Source organism: Jaculus jaculus, chromosome 10 (genome assembly GCF_020740685.1).
Source record: "Jaculus jaculus isolate mJacJac1 chromosome 10, mJacJac1.mat.Y.cur, whole genome shotgun sequence".
NCBI lineage: Eukaryota > Metazoa > Chordata > Mammalia > Rodentia > Dipodidae > Jaculus > Jaculus jaculus.
In genome coordinates this window covers 10,309,069-10,333,539 of record NC_059111.1, presented here as the reverse complement: position 1 = coordinate 10,333,539, position 24,471 = coordinate 10,309,069, and the positions used below count along the sequence as shown (strand labels likewise).

At 45.0% G+C, this 24,471-nt stretch overlaps 1 protein-coding gene across 2 annotated transcripts; it reads right to left on the bottom strand.

Annotated features, from left to right (window-relative positions):
• Nucleotides 1–327: 327 nt before the first annotated feature.
• Nucleotides 328–13,759, bottom strand: Lactb (lactamase beta). 2 transcript variants are annotated; one of them, XM_012949642.2, is made up of 6 exons: nt 13,406–13,759; nt 12,759–12,825; nt 11,155–11,345; nt 10,333–10,684; nt 7,095–7,260; nt 328–1,234 (listed from the first exon to the last, which is right to left on the bottom strand). In XM_012949642.2, exons 1-6 carry the CDS (start codon nt 13,757–13,759, stop codon nt 709–711), a joined length of 1,656 nt encoding a protein of 551 aa, XP_012805096.2. In that variant the 3' UTR covers nt 328–708. The 2 variants fall into 2 exon arrangements, 1 of the variants encoding a protein (XP_012805096.2); XR_006639280.1 differs by having other exon boundaries at nt 1,098–1,234; nt 7,095–7,256.
• Between the last annotated feature and the right edge of the window lie 10,712 nt (nt 13,760–24,471).

Genomic DNA, 24,471 nt, shown 5'->3' with positions numbered 1-24,471 from the left:
GCTTATAGCATTGTAAAGCTTCTCTAAAGTTCCAAATCCTTCCATATTCTTCCCACAAATCAGTTGCAAAATAATAAAACCACATGAACAAGTTTACCACTTCATGATAGCAATTTTCTGTAGCAGTTACTTTCTCACTGCTAGGACAAAACGTCCAGCCAGAAGCAGTTTATGGAAGGAAAGGCTTATTTCTGGTTTACAGTTTTGTTGAGAAGTTTCATCATGGCAGAGGAAACATGGCAGGAGCAGACAGCTGGGTGTCTCATCTCCACATCAGCGTGGAGGAAGTAGGGAGCCCAGTATAGCAAGCTGGGCTGAGCAGTAAGATCCCAATGCCTGTCCCCAATGACACGCCTCCTTCAGCAAGGCTCCACCAGCTATAGACTAAGCACAAGGCTTCATCACAAAAATATGAAGCTATGGGGGACATTGTACATTCAAAACACCACAGCACATTTTTTTTCAGAGTATTTTATTTCAAGAGTTAACACTTTTTCTTCAAAAAGTAGAAACAATAGTTATTTCCCTGAGTGTGAAGAACTAATTTTACAATAAAAAGACAGTTACAAAATTAAGCAATTAGAGGTACATAATTTCTGCATTTAATTGGAATCCATTACAAACTTACTCTTAAAATATTAATGTCTTTTGGAACATTGATATTTTGAAACACAAGACATCTTACTGTGCACCTGTGATATTAAGTTGTCAGTTTGACCTGTCTTTATCAAATTCCAGGGCAATCTTCAAAGCAGTGCTATTTAGGCCAACAGACTGCATGTTACATATAATAGAAACAATTATTCCTCTTGGGGGAACCTTGTTACTTATGGCCTCTGTGTCCAGTTCTTCAGGAAGAACCAGTAGGACGCTGCTGGCCCCCACTGCACCTCCAGTATGGGAAGCATAATGCCGTTGCTTCCTACAAGAGCCATATGTTTGCTTCTTTTCTACCACGCCCCATGCCATTGCATATTTACCTTCCTTATCCCAAGACATCTCTGTATTAGGGACTGGTGTCCAGATCATAACCATTGTTTCTGGCTTGAGATATCCAGGTAAGAGATTTCCATTGGCGTTCTTAAACAGGCCAACTTGGTAGCCATACAGCATTGCATTCCCAAACTTCAGAAGGTCACCCACTGTAGACAGAAATCCACCACCAGCCCACTTATAGGAGTTATCCACATAAGGTGTGTTGATAAGACGTTTCTTTTTATTGTAAACATAAAATCTAAAATGAAATAAGAATGGTAATTAATTTTTAAAAATTTTGTTTATTTATTTGAGAGCTATAGAGGTAGAAAGAGACAGAGAGAGAATGGGCGTGTCCAGCTGCTGCAAACAAACTCCAGACGTGTGTGCCCCTTTGTGCATCTGGCTAACGTGAGTCCTAGGGAACCAAGCCTCGAACCGGGGTCCTTAGGCTTCACAGGCAAGTGCTTAACGCTATGCCATCTCTCCAGCCCAGTAATTAATTTTTCAAGTCTTTTGTTGACTTCACATATGATATGATAAGTATGAGAATATGTACAAGTCAGATTGCATTTCAGTGTAGTGATCATGCATTAAACTATAAGCTTGCCACAAATTTTCAGTATGATTCAGATGGCAATGACAAACAGATAACTGGGTAGGTTATCTACCTCATGAAAGTATGTGTTTTTTTTTCTACCAGTATGGCTTTTCCATACTGAATATATCAGACACTTAATATTCCAAAATGTACTGATTAATACACAGTATGTTTATTGGCCCAGTCTATATAGAGTAATACTTCCCATTTGGTGTATATTCCTAGTTCTTGGGCTTGATATTGAATCACTTGCCACATATGGATTTTATAACTAAAAGTATGCATTCTCTGATGCTTAGAAATAATGTTGATAAAGCCAAGCATGGTGGCACATGCCTTTAATCCCAGCACTCAGATGACAGAGGTAGAAGGATCACAGTGAGTTCGAGGCCACCCTGAGACTACAGAGAATGAATTCCAGGTCAGTATGGACTACAGTGAGACCTTACCTCGAAAAGCCAAAAGAAGGAAAAAAAAATGTTGTTTTCTTGGATAAAAATACAGTGTAAATGTCATGTATAAAGGATATGATGTAGTGCTTCCTTGACATTGTGGGGGAGGCTACACTTAGCAAAGCTCAGTTTGAATCCCCAATTCTCACGTTCACTAAGTTCTTTTATTTGAGCAAAACATATTTATAGTTCTTGCTATAGGTCAGGTTACTGTAACAAGAAAGCGGATATGAGTTGATTTCTTCTTATAGCAATCTTAGGAGGTAGGGATGGTTATAAATGCTTATTTCACAGAGAGCAGCAGGGTTGGATTTAAACTAAGGTAGGCTGTCATTCCTGTTGGTTTCAGCATCTTGATTTGTGATTGAAGGACTTAAATGCCTACCTCGCAGAGTTGGGGATCTGTGTAAAGCAGTTTGCATATTTTTTGTCTTTTCAGTTTGCATAGTTCTGATAGTTAACAGATAGAGCCTGAAGTTCATAACTATACTTTGGTCTATGGAAAAAAATCCCACATCCATGATGTTCTTCCACATCTTGCAAGACCCCACTAGATATTCATCAAATAGTTTATTTACAACTAGCAGAGCCTTGAACCCTTAAATATTTTGTTAATTCTCATTCATTCATTCTCTCTCTCTCTCTCTCAAATAAATAAATGAAAAAGTATTTTAAAAAGTGAGGGCTGGGGCTGGAGAGATGGCTTAGTGGTTAAGCGCTTGCCTATGAAGCCTAAGGACCCCGGTTCGAGGCTCGGTTCCCCAGGTCCCACGTTAGCCAGATGCACAAGGGGGCGCACACGTCTGGAGTTCGTTTGCAGAGGCTGGAAGCCCTGGCGCACCCATTCTCCCTCCCTCTGTCTTTCTCTCTGTGTCTGTCGCTCTCAAATAAATAAATAAATAAATAAATAAAGTTAAGCAACTACTATAGTGGCTAAAACTTAAAAAAAAAAAAAAAAAGTGAGGGCTGGAGAGATGGATTAGTGGTTAAGGCACTTGCCTACAAAGCCAAGTTTGATTCCCCAGGACCCATGTAAGCCACATGTACAAGATGTTGCAAGCATCTGGAATTTGTTTGCAGTGGCTGGAGGCCCTGGCATGCCAATTCTCATTATTTCTCTCTCTCTCTCTCTCTCTCACACACACACACACACACACACACACACTCTCTCTCTCTCTCTCTCTCTCTCTCAAAAAAAAAAAAAAAAAAAGAAAAGAAAATAAAGAAATCAAGCCAGGCATGGTAGCGCATGCCTTTAATCCCAGCACTTGGGAGGCAGAGGTAGGAGGACTGCCATGAGTTCGAGGCCACCCTGAGACTCCATAGTGCATTCCAGGTCAGCCTGGGCTAGAGTAAGGCCCTACCTTGAAAAACCAAAAGAAAGAAAGGAAAGAAAACAATGATGTCGCTTCAGTAAATTCTTAGTAATTCCTCTTTAAATATAAAACTACAGAGTACTATACTATTCAGTCAAGAAATTTATAGGCAGATTCTAGACTTTAACCTATTCCTTTGGATAGAAAACAAACTAGCTGGGCATGGTGGCACACACCTTTAATTCCAGCACTAGGGAGGCAAAGGTAGGAGGATCACTGTGAGTTTGTGGTCAGCCTGGGACTACAGAGTGAATTCCAGGTCAGCCTGGGCTAGAGTGACACCTGCCTTGAAAAAAGAAAAAAAACAAGCTAGCTTTTTGAAAAAAAAAAAATGTTTTTTAGATAGAATGATAAACTTTCTATTTTAAATTCTTAGGGAATTTCTACTTAACAAATGGATACAAGCACATGTTCTTGCATAGGTGTTATAATTGACTAAGTGGAATGATGCCAGATACATTGGTCTCTTCCCACTTTCTTAGAATCCTCCAGATTTTGAATATACAACCACAGAACTCTACCTCTGCAAACTTAGAAGCTCAAGATATGCTATTTTATTTGCATTACTATTTGTGAATCTGTATTTGTGCATGGATGTATAGAACGTGTGTGGGGGTGAGTGTATCACGGAGCACATGTGGAGGGCTTGTTTGCCTCTCTTCCCACTTTTGCTTGAGGTGGGGTCTCTCCCTTATTTCTGTTGCTTCATGTGCTCCGGTTTAGCTGTCCCCGAGCTTCTGGATTCTCCTGGTTCTGCCTCCCAGCGCAGCAGGTGAACTGGGATCACAGATGCGTGGCACGACTTTGTGGTTTTATGTGGGTGCCACAGAACTAGACTGAGGCTGGAAGACTTGTCACATCTCCCCAACTCCCTTTTATTTTAAAAATGCCGCGTGTGTGTGTGTGTGTGTGTGTGTGTGTGTGTGTGTGTGTTTGAGGTAGGGTCTCACTCTAGCCCAGGCTGACCTGGAGTTCACTCTAGAGTCTCAGGGTGGCCTTGAACTCACGGTGATCCTCCTACGTCTGCCTCCCGAGTTCTGGGATTAAAGGCGTGTGCCACCACGCCCGGCTCATTATTAAATATTTTTAAAAACCAAACTGCATTCTTTTTTTATTGGTATGCAAAGCTTAGAAACAAAAAGCATTTCTAATGCATATTATAAGGATCTGGGGTGTGCAACTCAGGGGCAAAGCTCTGCCTCACTGGGACAGTACCACAAAAATCAAAATTTCACAGCATTGAATGCACACTATTAAAGCCAATCCTGAGGCCAGGGAGATGGCTCGGTGGTTAAAGGCACTTGCTTGCACAACATGTTGGTCTGGATTCAATTCCCCCAGTACCCACATAAAGCCAGATACACAAAGTAGCACATGCATTTGGAGTTCACTTGCAGTGGCAAAAGATCCTGATATACCCGTATTCTTTCTCTCTCCCCCTCTCCTCACAAATAAAATGGAACACCAATCCCACTTTAACATTTAGCATTAACATTTAAGCTGAAATCTGCTAGTACAGAGAATGCCACTAAAAGATGAAAGAGATTGGTAACAGGAACAACACTTTGTCCTTGAAGACATGAGGAAAAAAAAAAAAAAAAGAAAAGGAAAAGCCATATCAAAACTATCAAAATGTAGAGCCAGAGGGTTTTCTTTTTTTTTTTCATTTTGCTGGGGATGGAATTCAGGGCCCTATGCATGCTGCATAGACAGACACTTTAACACTGTGCTTTAGCTCACCCCTAAACCAGAGATTCCTGTTGCAAACACGGTGCCAATAAAAACCACTAACAAGGCCAAATAAGCCACTGAACTAAGGATTTCCTATCAACAACCTTCCATTGTTAAGAACCTTCACTCTACTCTTGTGAATATTTGCTTAAAGACCCACTCAGTTTGCTTGCCAGTACCGAGTGTATTATATTTGCTATACAGAATCAATATTGTTGTCACCTCTCCGGAATCCTGGTTCCTTTCCTTCCCTCTAGGGAACCTTCAGTGTTATTCACAACAGCAGTGTGCTCAGCTGAATATTATCCTCACCCCTCCCTCTCATAGCAAACTAGGGGCTTAGGCTAAAATTCTGGCCAATTTAATTATTTATTAGATTTTAAGGTAAGATTCTGGGGGAAATACTTTACAGGTGACGGGCCTCAGGTTGTCACTATTGAATGTGTGTGTGCTTGGGGGAGGGGCAAGGTCCTATGTACCCCAGGAAGGCCTGGAACTTGCTCTGCAGCACAGCCTTACCACGTATCGGGACCACAGGCATGTCTTCCTGGCTCTACGGCGAGCGGCACTTCTTTACACTCGCGCAAGCGCACGCCTAAGTCATTAAGAAGGTAACTATTCACCCCGTAACTCGAGAAAGCCTTGGTGAGGATATTATAAACCAAGTTATAACTAAGCCTAAGAGTCAGCCAGACCAAGAAAGCTGAAAATATCTCATGTTACATAAAATAGTACTAAAAAAACAAACAGAAACACATATGGTTACTAAATGTTTTAAGTTTTCCTAGATATGTACCTTTGAAAAAGACTGCTTTTACTTTCCAAACTCCCCTTAAAAAATGAGTGCTTCTAAACTTTGAAAATTATTACAAAGCTGAGTGTGGTGGCTCATGCCTTTAATCCCAGCCCTCTAGTGCCTGAGGTAGGACAATTTCTGTGAGTTTGAGGCCAGTGTGAAGCTACTGAGTTGAGTTCCAGGTCACCTGGCTAGAGGGAGACCCTGCTTCACACAGAACAAAACAAACGCAAACAAACAAAAATCACAAAAAAATCCAAGTCGAGTTTAGAGGCCCACATAGATACAGCCTCTTAGTAAACTTTTTAGTGCCTTAGTTTATGTCAGCCGTGCATTTCACTAAAATGAATCACCTACTCCTGAGGGATCACTGGGTCCTCGCAAAATCCAAACAGGTAAGCAAAAAAGCCAGTAACCTATTGCTGGTCTGAAAGGCCCCCCGCCAGGACGGAAACCCACCGCTGCTTTTCAAAGAATGAGCACTGACATGAAACTGACCTGCCGTCATACACCATATGTTGATCTCTTCGAGTTACTCATCACGAAACAGCACATGATAGCTTCTCTACAGTGTGCGCATCCACAGACCGGGAGCGGGGCTCACCTGGTACACACCCCGGCTTCCCCTTACCCGCACCTAGACACGCATTTTCAAATGCCGCGCTGTATGAAGGTCGAGCATCTGGGCTATCTGCACTACAGAACCTTTTTATAGATTTAAACTCTGGTGCTGACATTTGTCCCTTTTCTTCTCTTTTCCAGTAGAATACAATGCTAGACCTAAGAATAATAATCAGGTGACACTATTTTAAACACAGTTTGAAGTGGTTAAGAACGACGGGCTTTTCCGGCATTAAAATTCATTGCTTGTTGCTAACCTAATTTCTTCTGCTTTTTTTCAGGCCACAGACTCATTGATTTGCAATGCATATTTACTCCTTCAAAGTGAGCTGACAATTGCAAATGATAAGATAGCCAAACCCACAGGAAGGCTGAGCAAAACTAATGGGGAGCTAGCAAGGTAAGCTTAAAAGCTCCCAAAGTGGCTGGGCGTGGTGGCCCATATCTTTCATCCCAGCGCTTGGAAGGTAGAGGTAGGAGGGTCACATAACACGGTGTTAAGATGAGAAGGAGCTAGACAGAGCAGAAAAGTATCTGTTTACCTTGCTCGATTGTAAATCACTGGCTCGTTTTCTTCCTGCACGGTTGTCAGCATATCCAAGTCATGGAATATTTTCTGCATATAGTCCAAATATTTATATCCAGAAGCTCTTTCTACTATGGCTGCCAGCAGTGTATAGCCAAAAGTTGAATATAAAAACTGACTACCTTGAGACATCATTGCAAAGGCAGGGGTGGGGGGCAGGAAAAGAAAAGGTTTGATTATTCAATATACATAAAATACTTTTTCCACAGTCATACCTTTAAAGCAGTAACATTTTACTTAACATTTACACAAAGATCACAGGTGATATATCAATGTATTTTTCATAACTGTAATATACCATCTCCCCAATACAGGGCCACATCCTAACACAGGAATAAAATGATGGCCAGTACATACACTTAAAATTTCACATGAGGCCAGGCACAGTGGCACATTCCTTTAATCCCAGCATTTGGGTGGTCGAGGTAGGAGGACTGCCATGAGTTTGAGGCCATCCTGTGATTACAGAGTGAACTCCAGGTCAGCCTGAGCTAGGGTGAGATCCTACCTTGAAAAATAAAAATAAAAAACTTTAAAAAATTCTTCAAACTGGCAACTAAACAGAAAGGGGAAGAAAAGCAGATTTGATTTTTTAACAAACTGTTTTAAATATATCTACTACTCACTATGGTAAAAATAGGCACACAAGTTCTTATTTTAATAAAGTATAGGTAGGCACTAAAACTTTGCTTCAAGTATATGTTCAAATACAAACATAGGGCTGGAGAGATGGCTTAGCGGTTAAGCGCTTGCCTGTGAAGCCTAAGGACCCCGGTTCGAGGCTGGGTTCCCCAGGTCCCACGTTAGCCAGATGCACAAGGGGGCGCACGCGTCTGGAGTTCGTTTGCAGAGGCTGGAAGCCCTGGCGCGCCCATTCTCTCTCTCCCCCTCTATCTGTCTTTCTCTCTGTGTCTGTCGCTCTCAAATAAAAAAAAAAAAAATACAAACATATACTTTGAAATATATAACTACATCAGTTTGGATTCTATAAACATAAGATTTTATGGTCCATACTAACATGGGTGGAAATCTTACTTTCAGATACAAAAAAAATCTATAATTATACTTTCATTGCTTTTATTAGTTACAACTAAGGATAACCTTTAAAATGAAAACAGAAGTACATAAATCTCTGTTAAATTTAAGGATATTAAGCAGTTGTAATAGGCATCATTAAAAAGAACAAAGCAAAGATAGGGTGGAAGAGATGGCTCAATGGTTAAGGCACTTGCCTGCAAACCCTGACCACTTGGGTTTGATTCCTCAGTATCCATATAAAGCCAGATGCACAAAGTTTGCAGTAGCTAGAGGCCCTGGCACGTCCATTCTGTCCGTCTCTTTTCTATCTATCTTTCTCTGCTTGCAAATAAATAAATACTTTTTAAAAATTAGGGCTGGAGAGAAGGCTTAGCAGTTAAGGCACTGCCTGTGAAGTCTAGGGACCCAGGTTCAATTCCCCAGGACCCATGTAAGCCAGACGCATAAAGGTAGTGCATGTGTCTGGAGTTCAGCTGCAGTGGCTGGAAGTCCTGGTGTGCCCATTCTTTCTATTTGCCTCTTAATTTCTCTCTCAACTAAATAAATAAAATAAAAAATAAAAACTTCTTTAATAAAAAGCAAAAGCAAAGATAAAGTCAGGTGTGGTGGTGTACACCTGAAATCCCAGCACCTGGGAGGCTGAGGCAGAAGAATTATCGATTTGAAGCTAGCCTGGGCTACAGTTAAGAAAAAACAGGCCGGGCGTGATGGCACATGCCTTTAAATCCAGAAACTCAGGAGATAGAGGTAGCAGGATTGCAGTGAGTTCATGGCCGCCCTGAGACTACAGAGCAAATTCTAGGTCAGCCTAAGCTAGAGTGAGACCCCATCTCAAAATACCAAAAAGCACCCCCCAAAAACCCAGACAATTGTCTTCATAGTATTTTTTCAATATAAAAACAAGTTGATGAACACTAGTTTCCTGAAGGAATGAAGGCACAGAGTATGTATGCAGGCATGAAGACTTTGCTTCAAATACACGTTTAAATCCAAATACACAGGTTGGGAAGATGGCTCAGCAGTTACAGGCGCTTGCTTTCCAAGTCTGCCAGTTAGGTTCAATTCCCCAGCACCCATGTAAAGCCAGAAGCACAGATGGTGCATGTGTCTGGAGGTCATGTGCAGGGGCAGGAGGTCCTGGGGTGCCCATTTCCTCTCTCTCACTCAAATAGATATGTTGTGAATCCAAGTATGCATACATATTTTCAAATATATAACCATATCATGTTGGCGTAAGTCAAATTTAACCAAATACAAATATTAGGACTACTTCGTCCTCTGCACTTTGGTTCAGAGTTTACTTGGAGGACTATTTCAAGTGTGTATGAACAGTGGTGGGGGCAGAAAGGTGCCCCTGCCTACATGTGGAGGCCAGAGAATATGAGGTGTCTCCCTCCTCCATCACTCTTCAATTTTATTTCCCTACAGCTCCCGCTTTTCACTTAAACTGAGCTGCAAGCCCCAGCCACTCTCCAAGTGTCTGCTCTCCTCAGCGCTGGGGTTACAGGGTTGCAAGCCACGCCCACCTTCTTCCTGGTGAGCTATCAGTCCAACACCCCTCACGGTTTTCCATAAATATCATCATCATCTTCTTCTTCTTTTTTGGGGGGAAGGGGTTTGAGGTAGGGTCTCACTTTAGCTCAGGCTGACCTGGAATTCACGATGTAGTCTCAGGGTGGCCTTGAACTCAGGGTGATCCTCCTACCTCTGCATGCCAGGTGCTGGGATTAAAGGCATGCGCCACCACACCTGGCTTTCCATAAGTATCTTTTTTTTTTTTTTGGTTTTTCAAGGTAGGGTCTCACTCTGGCCCAGGCTGACCTGGAATTCACTATGTAGTCTCAGGGTGGCCTCGAACTCATGGCGATCCTCCTACCTCTGCCTCCCAAGTGCTGGGATTAAAGGCATGCACCACCATGTCCGGCTTTCCATAAGTATCTTAATACTGAGTCTTCTGAAGGAGTTGGGTAGCTTTCCATGTGACTGCACCTAAACAACTACCTGTGTGTGGCCACTAGGCTCCGCTGGGAACTACAGACAATGCGAGATTGCACTGGTCATGTCACCACCACCAATTTCTCTGAATGGAGGACGGTGGGGGTGTGGATTTCCTGCAAAATTAACAGATAAGGTTAATAGACAGGAGTGACACTCACCGGGTTTAAAGAATAAAGGATCATTTTTAAATAATCTTAGGGACTCAATTGAATTTTCAAACTTTTCTTTCAAGTATAGTTCGCCTTGTTCAAAATCATTTTTTTTCTTGCCGGGTTTTGAGTTTCGACATTTGACTTCGCCGTCCTGCTCAGGCTTGGCCTTAGGGAAGTCGTCCTTGTCACTGCTTCTCCCTCCCTTGTCTCTCAGCTCCTTTCCGTGGTCTGCTGCCATCGTCCCTTTCACCATCTTCAGGGCTTTATAAGCTTTCTCCTCCTTCACTTTTTTCATGTCCTTTTCATAGTGACGAATTCCACTTAAGTGGGAAATGAGTAATCGTGTTGTGACAGAAACCTAATTGCAAAAACATGGAAATTCACTTTGTAACATGAAATTGTACAGTATCAGCCTTGAAACAAATGCCTCAGTAACAGTTTCCATTTTGAACTGCTGCTGCTGCTGCTGCTGCTGGAAAAATGTCATGTACACATGCCTACACTCACATTTCAGAAGACCAAATGCCAGATTATCATTGATATTCACAAATACTTAACCCCGTAACAATAAGTGGAATCAAAACAAAGGCATCTATGAAATGTGTTTTTTGGGGGGCGGGGGGAGTGGTTCTAGGAAGGGTCTCACTCTGGCCCAGGCTGGCCTGGAATTCACTATGGAGTCTCAGGGTGGTCTCAAGCTCATGGCGATCCTCCTACCTCTGCCTTCTGAAGGCTGGGATTAAACACCTGGCTGAAATATTTTAAAGATAAGCTCCAGCACAAACCGTTTAGCATACCACTAGGAACACGAGCTGTGAGTTTCGCTACCTTTTCGCCTTCGTATTCCTTCTCTGGGAATTCGGGAACATACTGCTGCACTGGTGCGTCAAGATCCAGTTTCCCTGCTTCCCACAGTTTGGCAAGAGCGACCATGGTGAGGCTTTTGCTGATGCTGGCGATTCTCATAACTGTTTCTGGTTTACACGGTACCCGGTTCTCCACATCCGCATAGCCCAAACCTTCCAGGGAAATGAAGCAAAAGATCTCTATTAATAAGCTTCATGGTCAAATAGGTCTTTAAAAAGTGAAGAAAATGTATGTATCATCTTAAAACATATTATTCATCAATTTAAAGGAAAAGATACTCTACTTTTCTGAGATACTTATAACTGGACATAAAAAGATTATAGTCTTGGGCTGAAGAGATGGCTTAGCAGTTAAGGCTCTTGCCTGTGAAGCCTAAGGACCCAGGTTCAAATCCCCAAGACAAACATAAGCAAGCTGCACATGGTGGCACACACAGCTGGAGTTTGTTTGCATCCAATTTCTCTTTCCATCTTTCTCTCTCAAATAAAGAAATTAAAAATTTTTAAATGTTTTTAAAAAAAGATTAGCCTTAGCAACAATGTCAATATGGAGGGGAGCACAGGCACACCAGGGCCTCATGAAGCGTCAAACAAACTCCAGATGCATGTGCCACTCTGTACATCTGGCTTTAGGTGAGTATTAGATAGGTGAAGCCGGGCCAACAGACTTTGTAAGCCATCTCCCCAGCCCCAACCTAACAATTTAACTTTGGAACTAAACTGAGATTTTACCCAGTTCCCAACAGTTTTCCATCTGATTCAGTTTAATTTTTCTTAGCTTATCTGGTTTTTTTCCTTGGTTTTCCAAGGTAGGGTCTCACTTTAGCCCAGGCTGACCTGGAATTCAGTATGTGGTGTCAGGGTGGCCTTGAACTCACAGTGATACTGTTACCTCAGTCTGGAATTAAAGGCGTGCACCACCATGCCTGGCCTGATTATCTGTTTTTGTTGTTTTATCTGAAACAAGGTCTTGCTGCATAGCCCAGGCTGATCTCAAACTTAGGGTCCTCCTGTGTCACCTCTTAAAAATGCTGAAATGCCCAGGCACGTAGTAACAGGCCTGGTAATTCTTCCACAGCAATTTTATGGGAATTTTGTGGGGAATCAAACCTGGGTCCTTAGGCTTAGCAGGCAAGCGCCTTAACCTCTAAGCCATCTCTCCAGCTCATTAATTATTTATTTTCTGATATGAGCCCAGGGTCTTGCCTGTTAAGCAAGGACTTTACCATGAGGTATATAACCCAGACCAATTAGTCACATTCTAAATTATGAAAAATAATCTACTCTGTGAGTTCAAGGCCACCCTGAGTCTACACTGTGAATTCTAGGTCAGTGTGGGCCAGAGTAAGACCCTGCCTGGAAAAACCAAAAAAAAAAAAAAAAAAAAAGAGAGAGAGAGAGAGAGAGAGCGCGCGAGAGAGAGCTGATCACTAATTCTGAAAATACGTTGCCTGCATAGTATGTACTGCTTTATGCAAACTGAAGAGCAAGCAGTCCATGGGATTCCCTCTCCCCAGTAAAATATCAATATTCACCAAACGACACGAAAATAGGTTCTGAGCCCACCTTCTGACCAGACTTCTTTTCCATCTACAGAAACGCCAACCACTATGCCAGGTGCGCCAACCTCATCCTAAGAGGAGATTGAAAAAAGGCAGAATAAACAGGCACCTTCATCCGCCCTCCCACGCGCCTCCTCCCAGACCCCGCCCCCTTCCTGGGCCACGCCCACCGGAGGCGGCCCCGCCCACCTGGGGCTCTGGCATCTCCCTGCCTGCCCAGGAACCGCGTGAGGGGTGAAGCCGGGTTGGCACTCCCGCGGGGGTAGGGGCGGGCCCCTGAATTGTGCAACCCCCAAGAAGCGTCTGCTGATCGGGAAATGGGAAGTCCTCGGAAAGCGACAGCCAGCAGCACCCCACCATCCGGGGTGGGGTCGGCTCAGCCCGAGGGGGGGTGGCGAGGAGGTGATCACCAGGAGCCCCCGATGGGTTGGCTCCACCCAGGCTGGAGGAGAGGATGGACTGGGGAGGAGGTGATCACCTGGATGGGGTCGGCTCAGCGTGGGTGGTGGTGGTGGATAGGGTGGGCAGGAGGTGACCACCAGGAACCCCCGCATGGAGCACGGGAAGAGGTGATCACCGAGGACCCCCCCCCCACACCCACTCAGGGCTGAACCGAGGAGGGCCGGGCGCAGGGTCCCGGGGGCGCAGCACCTTGATCCTGTGCAGCAGGTCGCGGCTGCTCTCGATGGCTCTGGCGAAGCACCTGGCGGGCGGTGGCTCGGGGCTGTGCGGGGTCCCCGGGGCGTGGCACGGCTCCTGCGGGGTGTCGGGGTCCGGGGCGGCCGCGGGAGGCTGGGCGGGGTCGGCGCCCCGCAACCCCCCTCCGGCCAGCTTCACTCCGAGCGCCAGCCCCAGCCCCAGCCCCAGCCCCAGGCCCCCGACCCAGCCGGGGCCGAGCGTCGGCGCGCCGGCTCGCTGATGGGCCCAGCGCCGTCCGCAGCCCCGGGCCGGGGCCCCCGGGGTCGCAGCCCCCAGGGCTGTCACGCCTGACAGCAGCCGGTACATGGCGTCCCCGTCCCCGCCAAGAGCCGCCGCCTCGGAGCTCGCGCAGGCCCGAGCCGCGGGCGGGAGGGGAGGGCGGGGCGGACCGCGCAGCCCCGCGGAGCGCCGAGCGCATCGAGCGCCTCTGCTCTGGGCTTTGACTACCGACCCTTCCAACCCCTCCTTTCTTTCTCTTTTTAATTTTTGTTGCTGTTGTTGTGTTGTTTTCTGAAGTAGGGTCTCACTCTAGCTCAGGCTGACCTGGAATTCACTATGTAGTTTCAGGGTGGCCTCGAACTCATGGCGATCCTCCTACCTCTGCCTCCCGAGTGCTGGGATTAAAGGTGTGAGCCATCACACCCGCCTCTTTTTAAATTTTATTTGAAAAAGGAGGTATATACATACATATGTGTGTGTGTGTGTGTGTGTATACATACATACATACATACATACATACATATATATATATACATATATACACATACATACATATACACACACACACACAATATGGATCGGGATGAATATTCTGGCATCCACACAACAAACAAGAGAGCAAGAGCAAACGAGGTGGAAGGTGAGAGCCAACACCCCAAAATTATCCTCTGACTTCCGTACATGTGCTGTGGCCAGGCATATGCATACATACATACACACAAAAAATTTTTTTCAATTTTTTTATTAGCAACTTCCATGATTATAAGAAATATTCCATGGTAATACCCTCCCTACCCCCACTTTCCCCTTTGAAACTCCATTCTCCCCCTCTCAATCAGTCTCTCTTTTATTTTGATGTCATGATCTTTTCTTCCTATTATGAAGGTCTTGTGTAGGTAGTGTCAGGCACTGTGAGGTCATGGATATCCAGGCCATTTTGTGTCTGTGGGGAGCACGTTGTGAGCAGTCCTACCTTTCCTTTGGTTCTTACATTCTTTCCGCCACTTCTTCTGCAATAGACCCTGGGCCCTGGAAGGTATGATTGATAGAAATATTGCAGTGCTGAGCACACTGGTCACTTCTTTCCATCACCACGATACCTTCTGAGTCATCCCAAGGTCACTGCCATCTGAAAAGAGAAGATTCTCTACCAAAAGTGAGAGTAGCATTAATATAAGGGTATGAACATTAAGAGAAGTGCTTACTGGGTGGTTTGATAAGCTTGGTATATACATTTAGCCAAACAGCAGCAAACATTACACCCCTAGGGCTCATGATTACCCCTGTTTTAAGTTTTCAGTGTCAGGGATGTATTCCCTCCCATGGAGCAGGCCTCCATTCCAATTAGAGGGCAGTTGGTCTCCACCATGACAGACGTGCCACTATTGTACCCGTTGGCTCATTTGACCTGGCTGGCCAAATATAGGGCTTGCAGTGTCCACTGTTGAGTATCTTCATTGGTGTTTAAAAAAATTTTTTAAATGACAAAGCACCCTTTATCAGCATGAGAAAATCCAAACTCCTGTGGTTACTTGTGTAGTAGGATAACTTACTGAGAAAAAAAAATATTGCTCCCTGCCCCAGGATTGAGATTATCTCAAAGAAATGGTCTTCATTTCCTCTTTTGCCAAGAGGGTTTCCAGGCGTCTGAGTCCTTAACGAGTGGGCTTCCCTGACCCACAGGAAGTAGGTCGTGCTATGGCTAAGACGTGCCGCCTCCCAGACAGCTGCCGGCATTGGAGCACGATCATGTCCCACAGCTGTCCTTCCATGCCAGTGCTGTCCCCTGTGTGTCTCCTTTATGCCTACGTAATTAAAATGTCCCACGGGGGCTGGACAGATGGCTTAGCAGTTAAGGTGCTTGCTTGCAAAGCCAAAGGACCCACATTCAATTCCCCAGGGCTCATGTAAGCCCTGTCTGGAGTTCATTTGCAATGGCTAGAGGCCCTGGCACACCCATTCTCTCTTTCTCTCTCAAATAAATAAATAAAGCTGGGCATGGTGGCACACACTTTTAGTCCCAGCATTTGGGAGGCAGAGATAGGACGATCACTGTGAGTTTGAGGCCAGCCTGAGACTACATAGTGAATTTCAGGTCAGCATGGGCTAGAGCAAGAACTTACCTCAAAAAAAAAAAAAAAAAAAAAAATCCAGCTTAAAATGTCCCTCTCAAAAAGGGGGGGGGATAAAATATACAGCCAATCCACTGAAGATGTTCTAATTCTACTAGAAAGTAACTTTAAATTTGCCTTTACTGATGTGCCTACTTTGCATCTCCCACCTCTCACCTACACCCTTAGCTCAGTTCTCTGAAACAAAAGGCTCCTGAATTCTTCCAGGCCTAAGAACAGGCTTTTATTTCTTTCTTTCTGGAATGTTCTTTTCTTCAGTGTTCATCTGCTCCTGGTATCACAGTCTTTCTTTTCTACTTTCCTCTTCTCTCTTCCTCTCTCCTCGCCTCCTATCCTTCTCTCTTCTCCTTTCTTCTCCTCTCTCCTCTCTTTTCTTTCTTTCTTGAAACAGGGTCTCACTCTAGCCCAGGCTGACCTGGAACTCTCTCTTTAGCCCAGGCTGCCCTCAAACTCATGATGACCCTCCTACTTCAGCCTCTCAAGTGCTGGGATTAAAGCTGTGTGCCCCCACACCTGGCCTTGCATTTCTTTATTGCAATCCTTTCCCTGTGTTACAATTTCACTTAACTTTTTGGATTTGTTCTTTTTTTTTAATTTTTTTTTAATTTTTATTTTATTTATTTGAGAGTGACAGACACAGAGAGAAAGACAGATAGAGGGAGAGAGAGAGAATGGGCGCGCCAGGGCTTCCAGCCTCTGCAAACAAACTCCAGACGCGTGCGCCCCCTTGTGCATCTGGCTAACGTGGGACCTGGGGAACCGAGCCTCGAACCGGGGTTCTTTGGCTTCACAGGCAAGCGCTTAACCGCTAAGCCATCTCTCCAGCCCTGGATTTGTTCTTTGCTCTCTCTGCCAATGGCTTGTGAGTTCCTTCCCAGCGAAGTGCTAGTTTCAGTGCCTGGCACATGGTACACTTCAACAGTATGAATGAAAACTACATATGAATGAATTCAAAACTGCACGTCTGGGCTTGAGAAACGGCTCAGCAGTTACGGCACTTGTCTACAAAGCCTAACAACCTGGCTTTGGTCCCCCAGTGCCCATATAAAGCCAGATACACAAGGTGATGCATAAATCTGGAATTCCTTTGCAGTGACTGGAGGCCCTGGCATGCCCATTCTCTCTATCTGTCTCTCTGCTTGCAAATAAATAAATAAATAAATGAAATTTCACTTCTTTCTTTCTCTGTTGCTTGTGTGTTTGGCATGCATGCATGTGTGTACACATGTGGGTATGCATGTGATTGCATGTGTGTGGATCCTTGATCGCTGTCCCCTTTATGTTCACAGGCTGGCAAGGTCTCTCACTTGAACCCAGAGCTGGCCAGACTGGCTAATCTAGCTGCCAGTTTACACTGGTGATCCACTTTCTCTGCCTCTGGAGCGCTAAGATGACAGGTAACCCCACTGTGTTCAGTCCATATGTGCATGGGTGCCGGAGATCTGAATTCTGAGCCATCTCCCAGGCCCATGCACTTTAAAAAAATGTTTTTTGTTTATTTTTATTTATTTCAACCTATTAAGTATCCTCCTCCCTTCCTTTCTCCACCCTTTATGTCTCCTTTTCAACTTACTGGCCTCTGCTACTAAGTATTTTCATTCTCACGCAGAAGCCCAGTCATCTGTAGCTAGGATCCCCATATGAGAGAGAACATGTGGTGCTTGGCTTTCTGGGCCTGGGTTACCTGACTTAGTATAATACTTTCCAGGTCCATCCATTTTTCTGCAAATTTCATAACTTCATTTTTCTTTACCGCTGAGTAGAACTCCATTGTATAAATGTACCACATCTTCATTATCCACTCATCTGTTGAGGGACATCTAGGCTGGTTCCATTTCCCAGCTATTATAAATTGAGCAGCAATAAACATGGTTGAGCATGTACTTCTAAGGAAATGAGATGAGTCCTTTGGATATATGCCTAGGAGTGCTATAGCTGGGTCATATGGTAGATCAATCTCTAGCTGCTTTAGGAACCTCCACACTGTTTTCCACAATGGCTGGACCAGATTATTTGAGAGTGACAGAGAAAGAGGCAGATAGAGAGAGAGAGAGAGAGAGGAGAGAGAGAGGAGAGAGAAAGAGAGAGAATGGGCATGCCAGGGCCTCCAGCCGCTGCAAACCAACTCCAGATGTGTGCGCCCCCTTGTGCATCTGGCTCACGTGGGTCCTGGGGAAATCGATCCTCGAACCGGGGTCCTTAGGCTTCACAGGCAAGCGCTTAACCACTAAGCCATCTCTCCAGCCCCCCCATGCACTTTTTATAGGAAAAAATAGCTACCCTGCTTTACTATAATTATTGATGTACAAAGTAATTTGTAGCCATCTGCTACTAACGTTTAATTCTGTGAAGGTTTTCATTTTGTAGGTCTTGACTATTTTTGTTGCTGTTCTTTTTCTTTCAGATAGGGTCTGGTGTGTCCCCCTGACCCTCAAGTCACTATGTAGCGGAGGGAACCCTTGAACTCCTGACCCCCGTGCCTCCTTCTCCCAGTCTCCAAGTGCTACGTCACAGGTGCGCACCACCGCACCCAGGTTACGCAGTGCTGAGGCTCAAACCCAGGGCCTCTTGTATGTTAAGCAAGTACTCCACCAACTGGGCTACATTGTCAACCCCATGGCTTGGCTTTTTCTTTTCTTTATTAATTTTTTTTAGGTAGAGTCTCACTCTAGCCTAGGCTGACCTGGTGTGAAGTCTCAGGTGGCCTCAAACTCATAGGGGATCCTCCTACCTCTGCCTCCCAAGTTCTGGGGTTAAAGACATTCACCACCATGCCCCGCTTGACTTTTTTAAATAATATTTTTATGTTTATTTATTTATCTGAGAGAGAGAGAGGGAGAGAGAGAGAGGGAGGGAGGGAGAGAGAATGGGTACACTGTCCTCTAGCCACTGCAAATGAACTCCAGATGCATGTGCCACTTTGTGTATCTGGCTTATATAGGTACAGGGGAATCGAGCCTGGGTCCTTAGGCTTTGCAGGCAAATGCCTCAACCAGTAAACCATCTCCACAGGCCCCAGCTTGACTTTTAACTTGTGAGAATCCTGTCAGGGGTCTGGAAAAATGGAATTCAAGCCAGAAAGAGACTTAAATAGTACTAGGTCATCTCACCGGGGTGGAGAGAGCTCAGAATTATTAGACTTTCTATGCTCTGACTGATTTATATACATTGTTGCTCTCAGCAGCAAGTATGATCTCCTCTTTAAGTCAGAAACAGGCCAGGAGATGCTCAGTAGCACATGGTCAAAAGGTAGAATCAGGATTTGGCCATTAGGGTCTGGTCAGTCTCCTTGTCTGGCTTCTCTGAGAATCTGCGCAGTGATTCAGGCAATTGAGTCGGGGCTCCGTGCTGAGGTTAACAGAGGAGGGAAGGCCACAGCTCCTTCATCCCCATAACAAGGTGACTGGGCACTTGAAACATGCTGTCTTGTTAGCCTGTTGATTTGGTTCTACTTTCAAACAGAGTCAAAATAGTCAGAGGAGTTACACAGAACGTCAAAGCCACATTAAGCACTATCTAGTGTGGTGGTTTTTGTGAGACTGGACATCTGAGAATGCTGCTTTTTGTTTTTGTTTGTTTGTTTATCACAATGGATGTTAATGAAGGGTTAATGAACCACTGGGCACAGACCACTGACCTCAGTGGACCATAAAACTTTCCTGAACTATACCATGATAAGGGACTTCTGTTGCAAAGTAAGCTGTCAAAGATCAGCCTCAAGAGCTATAAACAATGTAAACATTCTTCTCTCCCAAAGACCACCCCCCAATCCTTCGCCCTACATATCCCTACTATCTCCCACATTCAAACGAAGCAGCGACAACTTCACCTGGGGAACGCTGCTGTCCCTTCAGTAGCAAACAGTCTGGGGCTGGAGAGACGGCTCAGCGGCTAACGTGTTTGCCTGCAAAGCCAAAGGACCTTGGTTTGATTCCCCAGGACCCATGAAAGCCAGGTTGTACAGGTTGTGCATGTGTCTGGAGTTTGTTTGCAGTGGCAGGAGGCCCTGGCATGCCCAATCTTTCTCGCATTCTTTCAGAAAAAAAGAAGAAGGTGGACGTGGTGGCGCACGCCTTTAATTCCAGCACTCGGGAGGCAGAGGTAGGAGGATCGCTGTGAGTTCGAGGAATAAAAAGTACATAAGCTCTCTCTGTGTTACTTACCAGTACATGTTAATCTCTATCTCCAAATATCTTTTAATACTTTTAAAATACAATTTAAAAAACCCAACAACAACTTTAGAGCCAGGCATGGTGGTGCACGCCTTTAATCCCAGCACTCAGGTGGATTGCTCTGAGTTCGAGGCCACCCAGAGACTTCATAGTGAATTCCAGGTCAGCCTGGGCTACAGTGAGACCATACCTCAAAAAACAAAACAAAACAAAACAACAACAACAAAAACAAAACAAGGCCCGGCATGGTGGCATATGCCTTTAATCCCAGCACTTGGGAGGCAGCGGTAGGAGGATCGTTGTGAGTTCAAGGCCACCCTGAGACTACATAGTGAATTCCAGTCAACCTGGGCCAAAGTGAGACCCTACCTTGAAAAACCAAAAAAGAAAAACAACAACACCCTCTATCAGCAGCAGAAAATCTTCACATCTCTTCCTTAATGTGACTATTGCACAACTTTCCAAGCTCAAATCTTTTTATTTATTTATTTGATCGAGAAAGAGGGAAGGAGAGAGAGAATGGGTGCACCAGGGCCTCCAGCCACTGCAAACAAACTCCAGACACATGAGCCCCCTTGTGTATCTGGCTAACGTGAGACCTGGGGAATCGAACCTTTGTTTGGCTAATGTGGGATCTGGAGAATCAAATATGGGTCCTTAGGCTTCACAGGCAAGTGCCTTAACCCTAAGCCATCTCTTCAGCCTCCCCTTTTTTCTTTCTGTTTTTTGTTTGTTTTGTTTTATTTTTTGTTTTTTGAGATAGTCTCACTATAGCCCAGGATGACCTGAAATTCATTATGTAGTCTCAGGATAGCCTTGAACTCATGGTGATCTACCTATGTGTGCCTCCCCAGTGCTGGGATTAAAGGTGTGCACCACCATGCCCAGGTAATATTATTTATTTTTATTTTGAGAGAGACAGACAGAGAGAAAGAGGCAGAGAGAGAGAGAATGGGCCTCCAGCCACTGCAAACAAACTCCAAATGCATGTGCCACCTTGTGCATCTGGCTTATGTGGGTCCTGGGGAATAGAGCCTGGAACCGGGTTCCTTGGGCGTCACAGGCAAGCGCTTAACTGCTAAGCCATCTCTCCAACCCCAGGTAATATTATTTTTTACTGAGACTACATTGTGGATTCCAGGTCAGTCTGGACTAAAGCAAGACCCTACTTCAAAAAACAATCAAACAAAAACAAAAATACTAGGTGTTATGCTGACTGTTGGCACATTCTTGCAATCACAGCACACAGCTAAGGCAGGACGATTTTTGAGACCCTGTCTCAAAACAAGACAAAGCAAAATGTAACGAAACAAAGTAAAACAAAAGATGTCAGTGGCTGCAACCGCGAGTTCGTTTCCGGCTACATGTGAACCGATCTTGCAGCTAACCAGCATTGCACAGTTTGATTGCCTCTCCTCATGTCTTCTCTTCAACCTGTCAGTTTAATTGTTTGGTCACTGCCCTGGTGATTAAAGACAAAATGGGAATTCAAGTTTAATTGTCCAGAGAACTGGCCTAGTCTGCTCCTGGATGGGAACTGAGGGCAAGTTGGTGAATAGCCTTTTCTTGAAATGTCATAGTGACCTCTTAACAGAAAGTAAATGAATAATACATGAATTCAGTCTCTCTGTAATTATGGAATTTTTAAACTCTTGGGAAGTGGGTCAGACCCCTTGCAGACCCTCTTTGGGCTATGGAGCAACAGACCCCAAAACATGTCCCTGTAGATACAGCTCTCCAGTGAACTCTGTTCTCGGCCCGAGCCACAGGCCTGGCGCCTGTCACCACTTCCTTGACGAGTAAGCTGTGAAATGGGTCGCTTCTCCTGTGGACCCAGACATAATTTTATCTCCTGGGAAACTGGGAAAGGATTTTTTTTGAAGGCGGGGGGACAAAAAGAATAAAAAATGAAAATGAAAGAATAAAGTGATATATATATCTACTTTATTCTCACAGCTGTAAATAATTTTCAAGTGCAGATATTAAAAACCCAGAATCTATGGAGAACAGATGACCTTCATCATGTCTACACTGCTCCATGGACCATCTGCAGTTCACAGCATTGGATCCACTGCTGTGGGATGAGCTCAAGATATTCCTTCAGCCTCCCGAGTGCTGGGATTACAGGTGTGTGCCATTGTACCTGGCTATATGTTATTTTTGTTTTGATTTGATTTGACTTTGATTTTCGAGGTAGGATATTGCTCTCTAGCCCAGGCTGACCTGGAATTCACTATGTAGTCTCAGGATGGCCTTGAACTCATAGCGATCCACCTACCTCTGCCTCCTGAGTGCTGGGATTAAAGGAGTGTGCTACCATGCCCGGCTAATAGGTTAAGTTTTATGAGTAACTTTGTCCTGAATTTTTGGGAGCATTTGACCTTGCCTCTCACTTCATGTAAACAGTTTAAAAACGCAAACAAAACACTACTTGGATTCGCAAATTTCTGTTTCCATTCTCAGTTTGTACCTCTCTGAAAACTATTCAATAAATGTCCTATGAGAACCTGATTATATATAAGGCACTGACAATGCCCTGGGGATTTATTGGCGAACAGAGGCTCCTGGGGACCCTCTGAGAGCCTAGAGACCAGTGGGGAAGGTGGGTCTTTATCAGATATTCACAGCTGTGAATGTGTAATTACAAATGAAAGGAATTGCTCCTTTTTTCTTTTTGTTTTTTAAGAGATTCAGAATCTTTTTCTTCCTTTAAAACGTTTTATTTATTTATTATTAGAGAGAGAGAGACAGACAGACAGAGAGAATGGGTACACCAGGGCCTCTAGCCACTGCAAACCAACTCCAGACGCATGTGCTACCATATGTACCTGGCTTACATGGGTTCTGGGGAGTTGAACCTGGGTCCTTAGGCTTTGCAGGCAAGCGCCTTAACCGCTAAGTCATCTCTCCAGCCTGAAAGTTGAAATGAAAAGCTTAAAGCAAAGAGATGTGCCCTACACTGGGGGTCTTTGTGGGAACCTTTCTGAAGGAATTACCCGTGAGCTGTGATCATGGGCTGGGGCTGGGAGAAGTAGGGGATCTGGGAGGTGAAGGTGACTGTCAGAGTTGCAGAGGAAAGGTCAAGGTGAGTGTCAAAGGCAGGCAAGGGACCAAGGGAAGGACTTCAAACTTTAGCCTTAGAGCAAAAGACTTTCAGCAAGAGGAAGGTGGAGACACATGCAGATGTGTGAGCTGGGGTCATTGGTTTGGTGCCCATTTGGAGAACAGCCTTCATTGAGAAGATAGGGCGGAGTGGGTACGAGGAAAGTACTTAGGAAGTTAGTGGTGGGACTCAGGAAGGTCACTTGGCCAGGGCGCTGGTGGTTAAGAGAGAGCAACGGTAGAGCTCTTAAAACCACAACAGAGTGGAAAGTTTCAAAGGCAAAACCAAGCTTCAAGGCAGATATAAGTTATTACTAACCAGGCCGGTGTTTACATTTAATTTCAATGACACATTTTCTTTCAGACGGAGGAAATGCCAGCTCTAGTGTGTCTCATGACAGACCCAAGTGCACAGCTGCCTGCGGCGTGAGGGGACTGCTCCGCTCTGGGCCCCACGCGTGACTGTCGCGGTCGCTTTGGGTGGTGGCGGGCAGTTTACACATCCAAGTTCAAAGTCTGTGTGTGGCCAGCATTGCTGGTGCTTCTGCCGTCCAAATCCACCCCCCAACATTCTTCTTTTTTTTTCGTAGGGAGAGAGAGGCTGTCTCATAAACCAAACCACCGTGGAGAGGGGCTGACCTTAGAGTGAGAGGCTTACAATAAATTGGAGGATTCTGGGAATCCAACCCCAGGAATGCTGGCCTCTTTCTCCACTTGTGACTGTCTTTTGAACTTTAGGATTTGGCAGTCAGTCAAACCAAATAGCTCTGGGTACAAGAGTCAGCCGAGAAATCTCCACCTCATTGTCTCATTGTCTCCAATGGGCATGTCCTGGGATCACCGCCCTTTCCCCTGCTCAGTTAAAACAGGGTTTCTGCTACAATAAGAATCTACATGGACTATTGTGTTTTCTTTCCCCCTCAACATGCTTTTTCCTAACAAGGCATTTAGTTGCCTTATTGGGAAAGAATTTCCAAAAATTTAAAGTTGAATCTCTCACCCTAAGTCCTCCTGGCCACACCCCTCTGATATCCTCCTAGTTAAAGTGAGTGGGCCTGGTGGGCTAGCCAATCAGATTCTGCAGTGCGCCAGGGCCGCCCCGTGTCAGCCCCCTGGCTCCCGGCTCAGCAGAGGGCACAGCAGGGGCAGGGTGAGCCCAGGGGTGGAGCTGAGGGCTCCCACAGAGGGCAGCCTGGCTGAACTTCTCCTTCAACTCTACATTCTAGGGAGGGGAAAAGTATGAGGGAAGCAGGTCAGTGTTTGATAACCAGTTATCCAATGCACATTCAAAGAATTCTCCAGAACCTCATAGCTAAGATCTAAGCATACCTGAAACCTAACCCTTACGTCACCCCCTACATCATCACTAGAACCCACAATCCCCTGCCCTGGA